Raw genomic sequence first — 18,985 nt, 5'->3', positions numbered from 1 at the left:
GCCTCTCCGATTTATCCGATGTAACCTCCCTGGCACCAATAATTAGACCCTGTTTAAGCACCCCACAACCCCAAGAATAGAGGGTACAAACCCTTCAGCCCAAATGAGTCAATGTCTCAGCCCAACACAGAACTGAGTCCACAACCTATGGACTCGACAACTCATGTCCTTGATATTTTTTGTTTATTATTATGATCGTTTTTACTAATTTTTTTGTATTTGCACAGTTTGTCTTTTGCACATTGGTTGTATGTCCTTATTTGTTGTGTGTGGTCTTTCATTGATTCTATTGTGTTCCTTTGTATTTACTGTGAATACCCACAGCAAAGTGAATCTCAGGGTTGTATGTGGTGACACACATGTACTTTGATAATACATTTACTTTGAACTTTGAGATGATTCCTAAAATTAGGTAAGTTATAAATGGACACACTTGTTAGCTTTCCCCTATATCCAGGTAAAAGTGAGAAAGCCAATATTTAATTAGTTACTGCCTGTTTCGCTGCTGGCGCTTAGGGCCACAGTGAAGGTCCCCCTCTCTCTCTGTCCTTGGCCACCTTCTCTGCTGTGCCCCAGGTCTGGCTCAGGGTCCTCATTTCTGCCTCTACAGAACGGTGCCAAGTTGTCTTCAGTCTCCAGCATTTCCTCCACTTTTCAGGGATCTAACAAAGTGTTGTCTTGATGAAGGACTTGGCCTTCTTCTCATCATATGCCCTATCCATCTCCAACGTTTCCTCATGATGGTTGTGGCCATGTCCTCTTGGTGACACTGAAGGAGTAGGGTGTGGTTGGGGATCTTTCTTGGTCAGAAAATACGGAGGATCTTCCGGAGACTCATGGTGTGGAATGACGACAGCTTGGCCAGGTCATTCTCTGTCAATATTAAATGCCCACCTCCTAATTGCCCAAAGTGATGGTGCTGAGCAACACACACTCACTGCTGGAGACACTCAGCAATGAGGGCAGCATCCGTGGAGAGGAATGAACAGATGCTGCCGGACGCACTGAGCTCCTCCAGCATTTTGCAGGTGATTCCATCATCCCCCAGCCTTTGTAACCCACCCTTGGTAACGTACTCACCTTTCTGCTTCACCAGGAAACTTGTGAGTTCCTTCTCCTCGGTTGGCATGTAGATTGAAGACAAAAGGCTGAACACGTTCTGTTGGTAAACAGGAAGCACAGCCTACACAAGGAGGAGAGTAAAATGATTATTTAGAGATAGAGCACGGAACAGGCCCACCCGGACCAACAAGACTTGCCGCCCAGCAATCCACCAATTTAACCCTAGCCTGATCAGAGGACAATCTACAATGACAAATTAACCTACCAACCGGTATGCCTTCAGGCTGTGAGACAAACTGGAGCATAGAACATAGAATAGTACAGCACAGTACAGGCCCTTCAGTCCACAATGTTGTGCCAACCCTCAAACCCTGCCTCCCATATAAACCCCCACCTTAAATTCCTCCATATACCTGTCTAGTAGTCTTTTAAACTTCACTAGTGTATCTGCCTCCACCACTGACTCAGGCAGTGCATTCCACGCACCAACCACTCTCTGAGTAAAAAACCTTCCTCTAATATCCCCCTTGAACTTCCCACCCCTTACCTTAAAGCCATGTCCTCTTGTATTGAGCAGTGGTGCCCTGGGGAAGAGGTGCTGGCTATCCACTCTATCTATTCCTCTTATTATCTTGTACACCTCTATCATGCCTCCTCTCATCCTCCTTCTCTCCAAAGAGTAAAGCCCTAGCTCCCTTAATCTCTGATCATAATGCATACTTTCTAAACCAGGCAGCATCCTGGTAAATCTCCTCTGTACCCTTTCCAATGCTTCCACATCCTTCCTATAGTGAGGCGACCAGAACTGGACACAGTACTCCAAGTGTGGCCTCATCAGAGTTTTATAGAGCTGCATCATTACCTCACGACTCTTAAACTCTATCCCTCGACTTATGAAAGCTAACACCCCATAAGCTTTCTTAACTACCCTATCCACCTGTGAGGCAACTTTCAGGGATCTGTGGACATGTACCCCCAGATCCCTCTGCTCCTCCACACTACCAAGAATCCTGCCATTTACTTTGTACTCTGCCTTGGAGTTTGTCCTTCCAAAGTGTACCACCTCACACTTCTCCGGGTTGAACTCCATCTGCCACTTCTCAGCCCACTTCTGCATCCTATCAATGTCTCTCTGCAATCTTTGACAATCCTCTACACTATCTACAACACCACCAACTTTTGTGTCGTCTGCAAACTTGCCAACCCACCCTTCTACTCCCACATCCAGGTCATTAATAAAAATCACGAAAAGTAGAGGTCCCAGAACCGATCCTTGTGGGACACCACTAGTCACAACCCTCCAATCCAAATGTACTCCCTCCACCACGACCCTCTGCCTTCTGCAGGCAAGCCAATTCTGAATCCACCTGACCAAACCTCCCTGGATCCCATGCCTTCTGACTTTCTGAATAAGCCTACCATGTGGGACCTTGTCAAATGCCTTACTAAAATCCATATAGATCACACCCACTGCACTACCCTCTTCTATATGCCTGGTCACCTCCTCAAAGAATTCTATCAGGCTTGTTAGACACGATCTGCCCTTCACAAAGCCATGCTGACTGTCCCTGATCAGACCATGATTCTCTAAGTGCCCACAGATCCTATCTCTAAGAATCTTTTCCAACAGCTTTCCCACCACAGACGTAAGGCTCACTGGTCTATAATTACCTGGACTATCCCTGCTACCCAAAGGAAACCCACATGCCACATGCTCACGGGAAGGTTGTACAAACTCCTTACAGACGACGCCACCCGAACTGTAATAGCGTTGTGGTAACCACTACGCGCCCCCCCCCCCCCCACCATGGTCAACACGCAATGAACGGTCAATGGGTAGCAAATTGGAACAGAGCGAGGTGCGCAGTGTGAAAACTTGGCAACATTCTCAACATGCTCGTGGTAGATAAAGGTAACTTTTATTTCTCACAAGCACATTGAAACATCAAAACATACAGTGAAATGTACCATTTACATCAAAAATGACTCCCGGTCAAGATAGCGCCAGTGAACGCTACCTCAGGCGACATCTTCCAGATGGTCCAGGAAACTGTTTCTTTTACTTCTCTTCTTCTTTTTCAATGTGGTTCTACTACAGTTTGACGGTGTGTTTTCGAACTGATTAAGCAATCTGGTGCTTAATGTGAAGACTGAAACATTGAGACAAGTGCGGGAGGCAAGTGACTATTCAGACACTCAATCACTGCTCCCGAGAGAAGGTTACTGCATTTGAATGATCTCTCCCTCAATGCTGTCAAGGAATGGTACCAAAGTGCTGGGTCTGTGGTTTCTGGTTTGAACTGTAGCTCGATTAGACTCCTTCAATTGTGTGTTTTTGCTCGTTCTTTCTTGTTGCTATGTGCATGATCTTTTGATTTTTTTTCTGCGCTTGGGGTGGGGGGGGGGTTGATGTTTTTCATTGATGGGTTCCAAACTTTTCTTTGTTTCACGACTGTCTGGAGAAGGTGAATCTCAGAGTTGTATATTCCATACATACTTTGATAATCAATGCTCTTTGAATCTTTGACCAATACGGTCCAAGGATGTGCTGGGGGCAAACAACAAGTGTCACAGTGCTTCCGGTGCCAATATAGCATGCCAGCAAGTCAGGCTACATCTACCTGTCTGCCTGTTAAATCGCTGACATTTCGGGCAGCAATGAAGCTCCTCCATCTCCAGCAGTGTTCAAAGCTTCCTTCATCATGTCAGTAGCTTTCACGGGTGACCCTGCCAAGAGCTAAAGCATAAAGTCCCGACTCCAGCCGACAAAATCTCCGTGTCACTGAGGCACGCAAGCCTCCAAACCATGACGAGGTTGTGGTCCTCTCAGAGGAGGCGACATCTGGACAGGGTCATAACCAGGAAGGGAGAAGCAGCCAGAGTAAGAAGCTGGGGGAGAAGGAAGGGGAGCGGTACAAGCTTTGCAGGTGATGGGGGACGGCGAGAAGTGGGAAGCTGGGAGGGGATAGGTGGAAGAAGTTAAGGCGCTGAATTGGAAACTTACCCACTTGGCCTTGCGAATGACCTTTGGTATGTTATCAGCAGTGGCGGCCAGAGTGTAGTAGCGGACATCAGCGTGCTTCAGGTAGGTCTGATAACAGGAGATCAGCGATGATGCATCTCTTTCCACTGAAAGCAAGTGCTTCACAAGGGACTGGAAGGTACAAAAGAGTCACAGAAGTTGCAGGCAAAATCTGAAAATTGAAATGACTGAATCATAGCTTACCAGTATCCAACACCTTTAATTTCTATAGTGCCTGCTACATAAGACCAGAAGATATAGGGGTAGAGTTAGGCCATTCGGTCCATCAAATCTGCTCCACATATCATGGCTGATTTATTATCCCTCTCATCACCTTCTCTTGCCTTCTCCCCATAACATTTGACACCCTGATTAATCAAGAACCTAGCAACCTCCGCTTTAAATATACCCAATGATTGGCCTCCACAGCTGTCTGTGGCTATGTATTCCACAGATTCGCCACCCTCTGGCTAAAGAAATTGCTCCTCATCTCTGTTCTGAATGGATGTCCTGCTCTGAGGTTGTGCCCTCTGGTCCTAGGCTCTTCCACTATTGGAAACATCCTCTCCACGTCCACTCTATCTAATTCAATATTCGGTAGTTTCCATAAGACACAGGTGCAGAACGTGGCCATTCAGCCTAGATATGCTGGCTGATTTATTATCCTTCTCAGTCCCCATTCAATGAGACCCTCGTTCATTCTTCTACACTCTCAGCAAGTTACATGGCAAGATATCCCTTAGTGCTTCATAAAGGCAAGGGAGACAACTGTCCCCACTCACTGCCAAGACTAATACAGCTCTGACCGAACACAGAACATCACAACACAGCACAGGCCCTTCAGCCCACAATGCTGACATCTTAACCTAATCTAATATCAACCTAACCCTTCCCTCCTACATTGCCCTCCATTTCTCTGTCATCTTTGTGTTTACCTCATTTGTTTATTATGTGCTGTGTTGTATGACGTGGGCGACCATGGTCTTATTGATGACCATGATTGTTCTTGGCAAATTTTTCAACAGAAGTAGACAGTGTCTTTACAAGACTGGTGACCCCAGCCGTTATCAATACTCTTCAGAGATTGTCTGCCTGGTGTCAGTGGTCACATAACCAGGACTTGTGATCTGCACCAGCTGCTCAAACGACCATCCACCACCTGCTCCCATGGCTTCACGTGATCCTGACCGGTGGGGGGGGGGGGGGGGGGGGGGGGGGAGACACCTTGCCCAAGGGTGACCTGCAGGATGGCGGAGGGAGAGTGCACCTTACACCTCCTTTGGTAGAGATGCATCTCCACCCCACCATGCTACGGTGGTGGGGTGCCTAACTAAGTCTCTAAAATGTCCCTAATGTATGCACCTCTGCCACCATCCCTGGCAGGGCACTGCACGCACCCATGACTCTTTCCCATAAAAAACTTACCGATACATAATCCACCTCCATACTTTCCTTCAAACACCTTAACATTACGCCTGCCCATATCAGTCATTTCTGCCCTGGGAAAGTGTCTCTGGTTGATGCCTCTTATCATCTTGCACACCTCCAAGACACCTCTCACCCTCCTTCCCTCCACAGAGCACATTCTTAGCTCACTCAACCTATCCTCGAAGATGTGTTTTCTAATGCAGGCAGCATCCTGGTTTCATTTTTGCAAGAACTTCCATTGATGTGGCATTTTAATGCAGCAATTTCACAAAGCCTTTATAAGCAAGTTCAAAGTTCAAAGAAAATTTTATTATCTGAGTACATTACGTGTCACCATATACAAGCCTGAGTTCCATGTTTCTGCAGGCATTCTCAGTAAATCTACAGAACAGTGACTATAAAGATCAATGAAAGATCAACCAGAGTGCAGAAGACAACAAACTGTGCAAATGTAAATATAAGTAAATAGCAACAAATAATGAGAACATGAGATAACCAGTTAAAGAGTCCTTAAAGTGAGATCATTGCTTGTAGGAACATCTCAACGGATGGGTGGGTGTAGTTACCCCCTTTTGTTCAAGAGCCTGATGGTTGAGGGGTAGTAACTGTCCCTGAACCTGGTGGTGTGAGTCCTGAAACTCCTATACCTTTCACCTGGTGGTAGGAGCGAGAAGAGAGCATGGCCTGGGTGGTTGTATCTCTGGTGGTGGATTGCTTTCCTACAACAGTATTTCATGTACAAGTGCTCACTGATTAGGAGGGCTTTACCAGTGATGTACTGGGCCAAATCCACTACCTTCTGTAGAATTTTCCGTTCAAAGGCATTGGTGTTCCCATACCAGGCCATGATGCCTCCAGTCAGTCCACTCTCCACTACGTATCTATAGAAATTTGCCAAAGTTTTTGACAACATGATTTACCTCTGAGGTTTCACTCAAAGAGATGGGGCATCCAGTAGAAAGGGGAGACAGAAGTTTCCGGAGGAAACTGAGGAGCTTCAGGCTTGAGCAGTAGAAGGCAGAGCCACCTTGAGTGGGGCAGTGGACATCGGAGTGTACAGCAGGCCACAGCTGGAGGAGTGCAGGTAGAGGGCTGAGAGCTGGAGACAGACGGAGGAGGCCTGATTAGCTTTGACACACTGAGTTCAAAAGTCAGGAGGTTATATTGTAATTTTGTAAAACTCTGGTTAGGCCACATCTGGACTTTGTCCAACAGTTCTGGTTGTCCCACTAAAGGATGGACGTCGAGGCTTTGGTGGGGATGCAGAAGAGGTTTACCAAGATGCTGCCTGATTTAGAGAGCGTGTGCTATCATGAGAGTCTGGATAAACTTGGGTTGTTTGCTCTGGAGCACCGGAGGCTGAGGAGAGATCTGATTGAGGTTTACAAGATTATGAGAGGCATAGAGAGAGTAGACAGATAGTATCTGTTTCCCAGGGGTGAAATATCTGTTACCAGAGGACATGCATTGAAGGTGACCAGGGGTAGGTTCGAGGGGGATGTGAAGGGTAAGTGTTGTTTTTTTTTTTTACTCAGAGTGTCCTAGGTGCCTGGTGTGGTGGAAGAGGCAAATCCATTACAGGCTTTTAAGAGACGTTTGGATAGGCACATGGATGTGAGGAAGATGGAGGGATACAAGACCATAAGACAAAGGAGCAGAAGTCAGCCATTCGGCCCATTGAGTCTGCTCCGCCATTTTATCATGAGCTGATCCATTCTCCCATTTAGTCCCACTCCCCTGCCTTCTCACCATAACTTTTGATGCCCTGGCTACTCAGATACCTATCAATCTCTGCCTTAAATACACCCAATGACTTGGCCTCCACTGCCGCCCGTGGCAACAAATTCCATAGATTCACCACTCTCTGGCTAAAAAAATTTCTTCGCATTTCTGTTCTGAATGGGCGCCCTTCAATCCTTAAGTCATGCCCTCTCGTACAAGACTCCCCCATCATGGAAAACAACTTTGCCACATCCACTCTGTCCATGCCTTTCAACATTGGAAATGTTTCTATGAGGTCCCCCCTCATTCTTCTAAACTCCAAGGAGTACAGTCCAAAAGCGGACAAACGTTCCTCATATGTTAACCCTCTCACTCCCGGAATCATTCTAGTGAATCTTCTCTGTACCCTCTCCAACATCAGCACATCCTTTCTTAAATAAGGAGACCAAAACTGCCCACAGTACTCCAAGTGAGGTCTCACCAGCGCCTTATAGAGTCTCAACATCACATCTCTGCTCCTATACTCTATTCCTCTAGAAATGAATGCCAACATTGCATTCGCCTTCTTCACCACCAACTCAACCTGGAGGTTAAGCTTAAGGGAATCCTGCACGAGGACTCCCAAGTCCCGTTGCATCTCCGAACTTTGAATTCTCTCCCCATTTAAATAATAGTCTGCCCATTTATTTCTTCCGCCAAAGTGCATAACCATACACTTTCCAACATTGTATTTCATTTGCCACTTCTTTGCCCATTCTTCCAATCTATCCAAGTCTCTCTGCAGACTCTCCGTTTCCTCAGCACTACCGGCCCCTCCACCTATCTTCATATCATCAGCAAACTTAGCCACAAAGCCATCTATTCCATAATCCAAATCGTTGATGTACAATGTAAAAAGAAGCAGCCCCAACATAGACCCCTGTGGAACACCACTGGAAACCGGCAGCCAACCAGAATAGGATCCCTTTATTCCCACACTCTGTTTCCTGCCAATCAGCTACCGCTCTATCCACGTATGTAACTTTCCCGTAATTCCATGGGCTCTTATCTTATTTAGCAGCCTCATGTGTGGCACCTTGTCAAAGGCCTTCTGAAAATCCAAATATACAACATCCACTGCATCTCCCTTGTCTAGCCTACTTGTAATTTCCTCAAAAAATTGTAATAGGTTTGTCAGGCAGGGTTTTCCTTTAAGGAAACCATGCTGAGTTCTGCCTATCTTGTCATATGCCTCCAGGTACTCCGTAACCTCATCTTTGACAATCGACTCCAACAACTTCCCAACCACCGATATCAAGCTAACAGGTCTATAATTTCCTTTTTGCTTCCTTGCCTCCTTAAATAGCGGAGTGACATTTGCAAGCTTCCAGTCCTCCGGAACCATGCCAGAATCTATCGACTTTTGAAAGATCATCGCTAATGCCTCCGCAATCTCCACAGCTACTTCCTACAGAACACAAGGGTGCATTTCATCTGGTCCGGGAGATTTATCTACCTTTAGACTATTCATCTTCCTGGGTACTTCCTCTGTCGTAATTGTGACTGCGCACACTTCTCTTCCCTGCCACCCTTGAGTGTCCGGTATACTGCTGATGTCTTCCTCAGTGAAGACTGATGCAAAATACTCATTCAGTTCCTCTGCCATCTCCTTAATCTCCCATTACAATTTCTCCAGCATCATTTTCCATCGGTCACCTGTCATCGGTCTACTCTCACCTGTCTTTTACTCTTTATATACTTGAAAAAGCTTTTAGTATCCTCTTTGATATTATTTGCTAGCTTCCTTTCATAGTTCATCTTTTCCCTCTTAATGACCTTTTTAGTTTCCTCTTCTAAGCTTTTAAAAACTTCCCAATCCTCTGTCAAAGGAATTTTATTCCTTTGTCTTTGCTAACTATTCAATTACATTGTTGATGCAATGCCTTCAATTACATAATTGTGCATTCTGTGCAATTTTACATATTTTCTGTCTAATCTCCCTTTTCAAGGTCAGCTACTGCACCTGTATTACCATTCGTGAAACTGATTCCATGGGGAACCCACTAGACATTGAACTGTAAAGTAAAATAAAGTTCTTTTTAACTTCTCTCTTATAATGGATTCATATGCAATGGTTTTGGGTAAATCTCACAAATGGGCATGGTGTAGGTAGGAGGGATTAGTGTTTGGGTGTTTTTGACTTGCTTTTTAGCTGGTTCAGCACAACATTGTGGGACAAATAGTTTGTACCTGTGCTGTACTGTTCTGCGTTCAATGAATAAGGACAAGCATCTCAAAAGTCACTGCCTGGACAGATTGACGTGTAGTGTCATACATCCTCAGTGTGCTGCTTTTTACTAGAATACGTGAACAAGCATGACGCCTGAGACGAAACGCAATTCGTCAATTCTGTAACCTCAACCTCTCCTCACTCGTAAATTTAGGTTAGGTCTCTCAGAACAAGAAAACCAAAAACAACAAGGTTTAACCCTGGAAGCCTCCACCCTGATTACCCCAACCACTGAAGCCATCCAGCACACAGCTCAATGGCAAACACCAATTTCTAGGTTTAAAGCTTCCACCCACAGCTGTGCAATGGACTGAACATATATCTTTCTTTTTAGAAACTTCAGCATCAATTGCTTAAAAAGGTACTGCCGGACATTTGAGCCTCCGTCACATCGAGTCAGCACTATGGGGGCCTCATCCAAATCCCAACATACTCCATCAACGGGACAAAGGAGATGGTTATTGACTTCAGGAGAACTCACAGCCCTCTTTACATCAACAGCACAGTAGTTTCAAACTCCTGGGAGTGCACATCACACACAATATCTCATGGTCCCAGAAGACATCCTACTTTAAGGGTGCTGAAGAGATCTGGACTTTGCACAGCCATACTAACGTCATTCTATAGATATGCAGTGGAGAGCATCTTGGCAAGCTGTATCACTGCATAGTACAGGACCTGTACTGTGGCAGATAGGAAGGCTCCACAATAGGAAGTCAAAACTGCCCCATGCATCACCAGTACCAGCCTACCCACCATAAAGGACATACAGCACCGTGCGCAAGTCTACCCACCATAAAGGACATACAGCACCGTGCGCAAGTCTACCCACCATAAAGGACATACAGCACCGTGCGCAAGTCTGAGTCACTCTAGATATATATTTTTTTTCTGGTTTCAGATTTGTATGGCCTCCACAGTGCCCCGATTTCAATATCAACAAGGCTATTTGAGGGTACCTGGAGAGACAGAAGCAAGCAAGGCAGTCAAAGTCTTGTGAAGAACTGGAGCAAGTTCTCCAAGATGACTGGAACCTACCAGCAGATTTTCTTATAAAGCTGCACGACAGTGTATGCAAGAGAATTGAGACAGTTTTACAGGCAAAGGGTGGTCACACCAAATTTTGATTTGATTTAGTACTTTTACTGTTTGACATCTATTTTTATTTTTTATATATTTAGAAATTTTTCATTTCATTATTTTTACAAGCATCTTCACTTTACAGATTTTTTAACAGGTGCCTAAGACTTCTGCACAGTATTGTATTATAGAAAGGGGCCAGAAAAGAGCCAGCAATGTCACGAAGTATCCACCTACCCTGCTCCTGGACTGCTAGTCCCACTCCCATCACAGAGGAGGCTACATAGTATCCACACCAGGACCACCAGACTCAAAGGCAGTTACTCTCCCCAAACAGCAAGGTTGATCAACATCTCCACCCACCAACTCCACCACAACTTTATTATTTCCCGTTCAGTCACCTTATTTATTTATTGAGTTACATCTTCGAATAGGCTCTTCCGGCCCTTCGAGACACACCTCCCAGCAACCCCCGATTTAACCCTAGCCTAACAACAGGACAATTTACAATGACCAATTAGCCTACGAACCGGACTGTGGGAGGAAACCAGAGCACCTGGAGCAAACCCACGGGGAGAACGTACAGGCACCAGCGGGAATTGAATCTGGGTTGCTGGTACTGCAAATCGCCGCACCGTGTTAACCACTACACTACCGTGCCACCTAGTCTACGTACAGCCTAGTGTCACTTCAGGGTCATACAATCTATCTCTGCATATAAGCTATCTTTACGTATTTATTGTGTTGTTTTATCATTTGCTCTTGGAATCTTGTGTTTAATTTTGTATTTCATTCTTTACACTTGGGTACTGGAAATGACATTAAACAATTTTGAATCTGAACACTCCCACTGACCCTGTAAACATCAGCACATGCCTGGTAACCCTCACAAAACTCTGGTGCAATCTTTAAATCCGTCCTGTAAATACACACACTGGCTGGTGCCCTTTGTAAATACTAACACTGTGGACTTCTGTCAAAACTGACACACTCCCAGGATCAGCTGTGAATACTGAATACACTCCTGAATAATTCCCACAGAATAACGGCATGATCAATAACAAACAAGAGAGAACCTGCGGTTGCTGGAAATCCAGAGCAACACACACAAGATGCTGGGGGAACTCAGCAGGCCAGGCAGCACCTATGGAAAAGAGTACAGTCGACATTTCAAGCCGAAGCCCTTCATCAGGACTGGTCTTAGCCCAAAACATCGACTGTTTCCATAGATGCTGCCTGGCCTGCTGAGTTCCTCCAGCACTGTGTGCGGCACTTTCAATAATTTCCATTTATAAAGCGACAAGGACGATGGGCTCCAGCCCTTCAGAACTCGCCGAGCGGCCTGCATTTCAGGATCTCCTGCAGTCGCTTGGAAGACGTGCGTCTTCGGGGTCCGGACCTGTGGTCCGCCCGACTCCTCACCGAGTGAAGATTCGCGGGAGATTGGAAACTTGAAACAGCAGGTGCGGCTGTCAGAGGCATCTGCACTTGATCAGTCCCTCTCAGAGAGAGTCTGATGATTCTCAAGTCAGGGAACTCAAAATAAGTGACGCTGCAGACCGTAACATTGAAACAGCGAGAGAGAAGGTCATTAGCTCACTGGTGGCAGGAGCAATGCCTCTCCCTCTCTCCTTCGTTAGTAAGAGAGACGGCCTGTTGAGATGTCAAGGTGTCGGGATGGAGAGCAGTTTTTGATGGTCTATAGATCACGGTCTCGTGTTGCTGATCCTTTCCGCGCCTTGTGGTGCATCGGGTGGCAACCTCGTCGTTTCCTTAGCATTTGCCTGTTTTTGATGAGGCCCAGTTTGCTAGCTCGACGCTCAACTCACCGCCGATGGAAGGTGTGCAAGGAGCCGGACAATTTCGAACTGGGAACCACTCAGCTCGAGGTCCACTACACCGCCAGTTGGCACAGTGGTCTCTGGTGGCTTGTTATTGCTTCGTGGTGGGGAGAGGGGCAAGGTTTCACGCTTGTACTGTTGTTTGTGTATGGGGGGGAGGAGGGGGGCTTTCTGGTTCTACTATTTTTCTGTCATTCATTCTCTGGTTTTATTTTCTTCTGTTTCGTGGATGTCCGTGAAGAGTAAGAATTTCAGATTGTACACATTCTCTGATGTTAAACTGAACCATTGAACACAAGGGTAATAATTTCCCACAGCGCGTCAGAGAGAGGCTTTTGAAGAAAACGTGAACCTGGACCAGAAAGGGGAAGGGTGATACAGTCAGGTTTAAGCCAGTGTGTAACGGGATGAGAGAAAAGTGAAGAGACGGAGTAGTTTAGAGAAGGAATTTCAGATCAAAGGCAATGAAAGGCACTACTATAAACACAAGCAATTCTGCAGATGCTGGAAATCCAGAGTAACACACACAAAATGCTGGAGGAATTCATCAAGAAAGGCAGCATCTATGGAAGGAGATGTGAAGAAGGGTCTCGGCTCAAAATGTCGACCGTTTGTTCATTTCCAGAGATGCTGCCTGACCCGTTGAGTTCTTCTGGCATTTTGTGTGTGATCTATTGAAAGGAACAAACAGTCAAGGTCCTGGGCTGAGATATTTCAAAGACACACTGCCACAGTTGGAAGGATTAAAAATGGAGGGGGGAGGATATGTGATTAAGTGGGCAGAATTAGGGTGCAGAAATCCTGGTGGTTTACAACACTGAGGAATGTAAACGGGTACGGAAGGACGGGAAAACCGTAACATCGCGCTGCCGCTGAAGGATGGGAAATGGGGAGGTGAACAACACCACAGAGGTACATCACGGGGCCACTGCGAGAACTGTCTTTGCCATCATCCCCGTGATCTGAGGCAATTTACTTATTTAGAGATACAGATACGGCTGTCTAGCAACTCACCGATTTGACCCTATCCCAATCACAGGACAACTTACATTGACCAATTAACCTACTAACCAGAACGTTTTAAGGAGAAAACCAGAGCACCCAGGGAAAATTCATGCAGTCACACAGGAGAATGTACAAATTTCTTAAAGATGGCGCCGGAACTGTACTCCAAACTCCGGAATGAAACTGATTCCAGGATTATAAGTCTTGTCATATGAGGAGTGTTTGATGGCTCTGGGCCTCCACCCACTAGAATTCAGGAGAATGAGAGGGGTGGGGAGGGGGAATCTCATTGAAACCTATTGAATGTTGAAAGACCTTGACAGAGTGGATGTGGAGAGAATGTTTCCTATGATGGGGGAGTCTAAGACCAGAGGACACAGCCTCAGAATAGGTGGGCATTCTTTTAGAACAGAGATGAGGAGGAATTTATTTAACCAGAGAGTGGTGAATCTGTGGAATTCGTCACACAGGCGGCTGCAGAGGCCGGGTCATAGGGTATATTTAAGACAGAGGTTGATAGATTCTTGACTAGTCAGGGCACGAAGGGATACGGGGAGAAGCAGAAGATTGGGGCTCAGGAGGAAATTGGATCAGCCATGATGAAATGGCAGAGCAGACTCGGGCCACAAATAGCCCAATTCTGCTCCAATATCCTATGGTCTTATGGAACACCCTGCGCTGTAACAGTGTTAAGACAGCCGCTACACTACCATGGTGCCCAATCACAGGGCTGACATTGGGTAAATCAACTGGACGGGGATGGGTGCAGATACTAGTGACTGCAGATGCAGGATTGTAGAACACAAAATTCTGGAATAACTCAGCTGGCCAGACAGCATCTGAGGAGCAAGATGGACAGGCAACATTGAGTCAAGACCTCCCCACAGATTGGGAGGTGATGGGTGGACCCAGGTGAGTTGGGATGATAGGGAGGGGAGAGTGGGAATAGTGAGAGAGGCTGGGAGATGATGGGTGGATCCAGGTAGGAGGGATGATAGGCAGATGGAGGTGGGAGAGTGGAAATAGTGACAGAGGCAGGGAGATGATGGGTGGATCCAGGTAGGAGGGATGATAGGCAGATGGAAATAGTGAGAGAGGTTGGGAGATGATGGGTGGATCCAGGTAGGAGGGATGATAGGCAGAGGGGGGCGGGACAGTGAGAACGGTGACAGAGGCAGGGAGATGATGGGTGGATCCAGGTGGGATGGATGATAGGCAGTTGGAGGTGTGAGAGTGGAAATAGTGAGAGAGGCTGGCAGGTGATGGGTGGATCCAGGTAGGAGGGATGATAGGCAGATGGGGGAGGGAGAGTGAGAATGGTGACAGAGACTGGGAGGTGATGGGTGGATCCAGGTGAGTTGGGATGAAAGGGAGGAAGAGTGGGAATAGTGAGAGGCTGGGAGGTGATGAGTGGATCCAAGTGAGGAACAAAAGGCAGATGGAGGAGGGAGAGTGGGAATGGTATCAGAGGCTGGGAGGCGATGGGTGGATCCAAGTGACAAAGAGCTGTAGATGGTGGGATCTGATCCAAGAGGAAGGTGGAGAATGGAACCAAGTGAGGGTGGTGGGGAGGGCAAATGGGAAAGAGTGGAGGGAGGGGACCCAGTGGGAGGTGGTGTGTGGGTGAAGGGCAGATGGAGGGGGCAGAGGAGCTGAAAGAAAGTGGGTGTCAGAGGAACTGGATAGATCAGGAGGAGAGGGGAAAGGGGCCGAAGTGAAGGATGGATGGATGCCTGGGGTGGTCTGTGAATGACGGCTTATTGGTGTGAACTACTAGGTTAAAAATTTAAAGATTAGCTTTATTTGTCACACATACATCGAAACGTACAGTGGAAATGTGTCACTTGCGTCAACGACCAACACAGTCCGAGGATGTATCGGGGGCAGCCCGCAAGTGTCGCCACGCTTCCCACATCAACATATCAAGCCCACAACTGAATGTGGGAGGAAACTGGAGCGGCTGGGAAAACCCCTACAGTACGGACAGCTGCAGGAATTCAGCCCTAATCGCTGACACTGTAAAGCATTCTGCTAACCGCTACACTACTGCGTGTTATTTTCCCAAGAGGCTGAAGATGCACCTAACTGAAGTGTTTAAAATCATGAGAGATTCTACCCTTCTCCCAGGGTAGAAATGTCAAACACCAGAGAACATGATGTTACATTTCGGTGGATGGTGTGAACTGTGGGGGTATGTCTTATTCTGATTGCTGTAAGCCGTTTCCTTTATGATTGGTTAGTTTAGACGCAGCAGAGCTTTTCCCATTGGATAGATGCCTAGTGTTCAGTTTCAAATATCCTGGGTTTTTAAAATAGCACGTGAAAGGGGCCTGCTCTCTTCTTCCTTTGTTTAAGGCAAGGACGCACATGATGATTGGGAAGTTATACTCTGCGTGGACTTTTTCACTAAGTGCTTTTGTCGAATGTATGTATGTTTGTTGAATATTCAGCTTGTAGTGTGTGTAACTTGGGGAACATGAATGTTTGGTTGAATTTTTACTGTTTGTAAATAAATGATTAATATACCTATTCAAAGTCAGTCCATTTGCTGTCCACTTGCCAGACCCACAAACCTGATTGAACATTACAGGGATGAGTTGAAAGGTGTTTCACACAGAATGCTAGACTACCAGCGTAGTCATGGAAACAAGCAGTTCAGAGGCTTTTCAATAGAAACATTGAAATTAAAGAGATAGAGGGATATCAACGATCAGAAGTAGAAAGAGTGACCAATTTCACATTCCTGGGTATCAGTATCCCTGAGGAACTAACCTGGTCCCAACATGTCGATGCAGTTACCAAGAAGGCACGGCAGCGGCTATAGTTCATTAGGAGTTTGAAGAGACTTGGTATGTCACCAAGATCAGTGGAAAATTTCTCCAGGTGTACCATGGAGAGCATTCTGACTGGCTGCATCACTGTCTGGTATGGGGGGGGGGGGCACAACTGCACGGGACTGAAGGAAGCTGCAGAGAGTTGTAAACTCAGTCAGATCCATCATGGGCACCAGCCTCCATAGTGTCCACGACATCTTCAAGGAGCCATGCCACAAAAAGCTGGCATCCATCACCCAGCTCATGCCCTGTTCTATCTGCCACCATCAGGAAGGAGGTACAGGAGCCTGAAGGCACACACACAACGATTCAGGAACAGCTTCTTCCCCTCTGCCATCGGATTTCTGAATGGACACTGAACCCATGAACCCCACCTCACCACTTTTTTTTAAATTCTATTTTTGCACTGCTGATTTGACTATTTATTATATACTCTAAATCATTTTTTTTGCACTATTTAGTATATATTTTATATACATACACACATATATCACACACACACATATACAGCTAGAAAGTGTGAACTCGTTGCCACAAGTGGCTGTGAAGGTCAAGTTATTGGGTCTATTTAAGGTAGAGGTTGATATATTCCTGTTTAGTCAGGGGCATGAAGGGATTGGGGAGAAGGCAGGAGATTGGGGCTGAGAAAGAAATGGATCAGCCATGATGAAATGGCAGAGCAAACTCAATGGGCCAAATGGCTTAATTCTGCTCCTATATCTTATGGTCTTTTGGTCTCCTTGCACACATGATTGTTCTAACTTTTCACTCGGGAACTAGAGTTCTAATCCCATCAAAGATGATGCAGAATTTCAGCTGAGCTAGTAATCTAGAATTTCAGAAGAAGGCAATGGCAAACCACATTTTTAAGAAAATTTGACAAGAACAATCATGGTTATGGAAAGAGTAACAGCGTGAAGGGGTATTCCTCGCAGCAATAATCCCTCACTCGGTAGACAGAAGAAAGGCCATAATCGCCCACATCATACCACACTGCAATCAATGATGATGATGAATCTAGAATTATAATTGTTAGTTTATGTAACAATGATCACAAAGATATTGGGACTGTTATTTTAAAAGAAACCGAATCATATTGTTTGGAGAAGAAATTCTGGACTTGACCTCACAATCTACCTCAGCATGACCTCACACCTTATTGGCTGCCTACACTACACTTCCTCTGTAACACTTTATTCAGCATTTTCATAGAGAAGTACAGCACAGAAACAGGCCCCTCAGCTCATCTAGTCCGTGCCGAACCACTCAAACTGCCTACTCCCATCGATCTGCAGCAGAACCACAGCCCTCCAAACCCCTCCCATCCATGTACCTCTCCAAACTTGTTAAAATCAAACTCACAGGCAGGACTTGCAACTCATTCCACACTCTCACCACCCTCTGAGTGAAGTAGCTTCCCCTCGTGTCCCCCTTACACTTCTCACCTTTCACCCTTAACCCACGATCTCTGGTTGTAGTCCCACCCAACCTCAGTGGAAAAAGCCTGCTATCTAAACACCTCATAATTTTGTGTACCTCTATCAAATCTCCCCTCAATCTTCCAAGGAGTAACGTTATTGTTTTACCACAATGCACTGTGTAATGATCTGACCTGCAAGAACAGTGTACAAAGCAAACTTTTCACTATATCTTGGTACATGTGACAATAATAAGCCAATCCCAAACCATCATCCTTAACCGGGGTCTATATGTGACTCCAGCCTCACCAATGTGGACATGTTAAAATGCCCTCTGAAACTAGTCAAGGGTAATTAAGAGTGGGCAATAAATACTGGCTTTTTCAGTGATGCCCATATCCTCCAAAGATGGGCCTTAGAGCATCAATGTATCAAATTCAGAGCAGGTGACAAGTGTGAATGGCCCACTCTAGTTGCCTCACAGCCTGGTATGGAAGCACCAACGTCTTTGTATGGAAAAGCCTATAATGTAGCGGATAAGGCCCAGTCCATCACGGGTAAAGCTCTCTCTACCATTAAGCACATCTACAGGACATGCCATTGTAGGAAAGAAGCATCCATCATCAGGGACTCCCACCACCCAGGCCATGTTCTCTTCTCACTGCTACCATCAAAAGATGGCACAGGAGCCTCAGGTTCATCACCAGGTTCAGGAACAGTTATTACCCCTCAACCATCAGGCTCTTGAAGCAAAAGGGGATAACTTGACGTGCCCCATCACTGAAATGTTCCCACAACCTATGGACTCACTTTCAAAGACACTTTTTCTCATGTTCTCGATATTTATTGCTTATTTATTATCTTTCTTTTTGTATTTGCACGGTTTGTTGTCTTCTGCACACTGGTTGAACACCCTATTGGTGCAGTCTTCCATTGGTTCTGTTATGGTTATTAGAGAGTCAAAGAGTCATACAACAGGGAAAGAGGCCTTTTGGCCCATCAGGTCCATGCTGACCAAGATTCCCAACTGAGCTCGTCCCATTTGCCAAACTTCTACTTTGACAAATTTCTTTAAATGTGTGGTGGAGAATATACTGATTGGCTGCATCATGGCCTGGTATGGAAACACCAATGCCCTTGAATGGAAAATCCTACAAAAAGTAGTGGATTCTGCCCAGTACATCACAGATAAAGCCCCCCCCCTCCCCCCACCATTGAGCACACCTACACAAAACACTGTCGTAGGAGAGCAGCATCCATCATCAGGGAACCCAACCAACTGGGCCATGCTCTTTTCTCACTGC

At 46.0% G+C, this 18,985-nt stretch overlaps 1 protein-coding gene across 1 annotated transcript in view; it reads right to left on the bottom strand.

Moving 5' to 3' along the window:
* The window catches only part of noc4l (nucleolar complex associated 4 homolog), a 66,792-nt gene that overhangs the window by 28,071 nt on the left and 19,736 nt on the right, over nt 1–18,985 (bottom strand). The window contains exons 5-6 of the mRNA XM_072240819.1: nt 4,067–4,216; nt 1,081–1,183 (exon numbers count right to left, since the gene is read on the bottom strand). Of these exons, the coding sequence (XP_072096920.1) occupies nt 1,081–1,183; nt 4,067–4,216 (253 nt within the window). The remainder of the gene's footprint in view (nt 1–1,080; nt 1,184–4,066; nt 4,217–18,985) is intronic.

This window comes from Mobula birostris, chromosome 22, assembly GCF_030028105.1.
Source record: "Mobula birostris isolate sMobBir1 chromosome 22, sMobBir1.hap1, whole genome shotgun sequence".
NCBI lineage: Eukaryota > Metazoa > Chordata > Chondrichthyes > Myliobatiformes > Myliobatidae > Mobula > Mobula birostris.
Note: the sequence above shows the minus strand (reverse complement) of the source record. Positions and strands in the feature narration are given on the sequence as shown.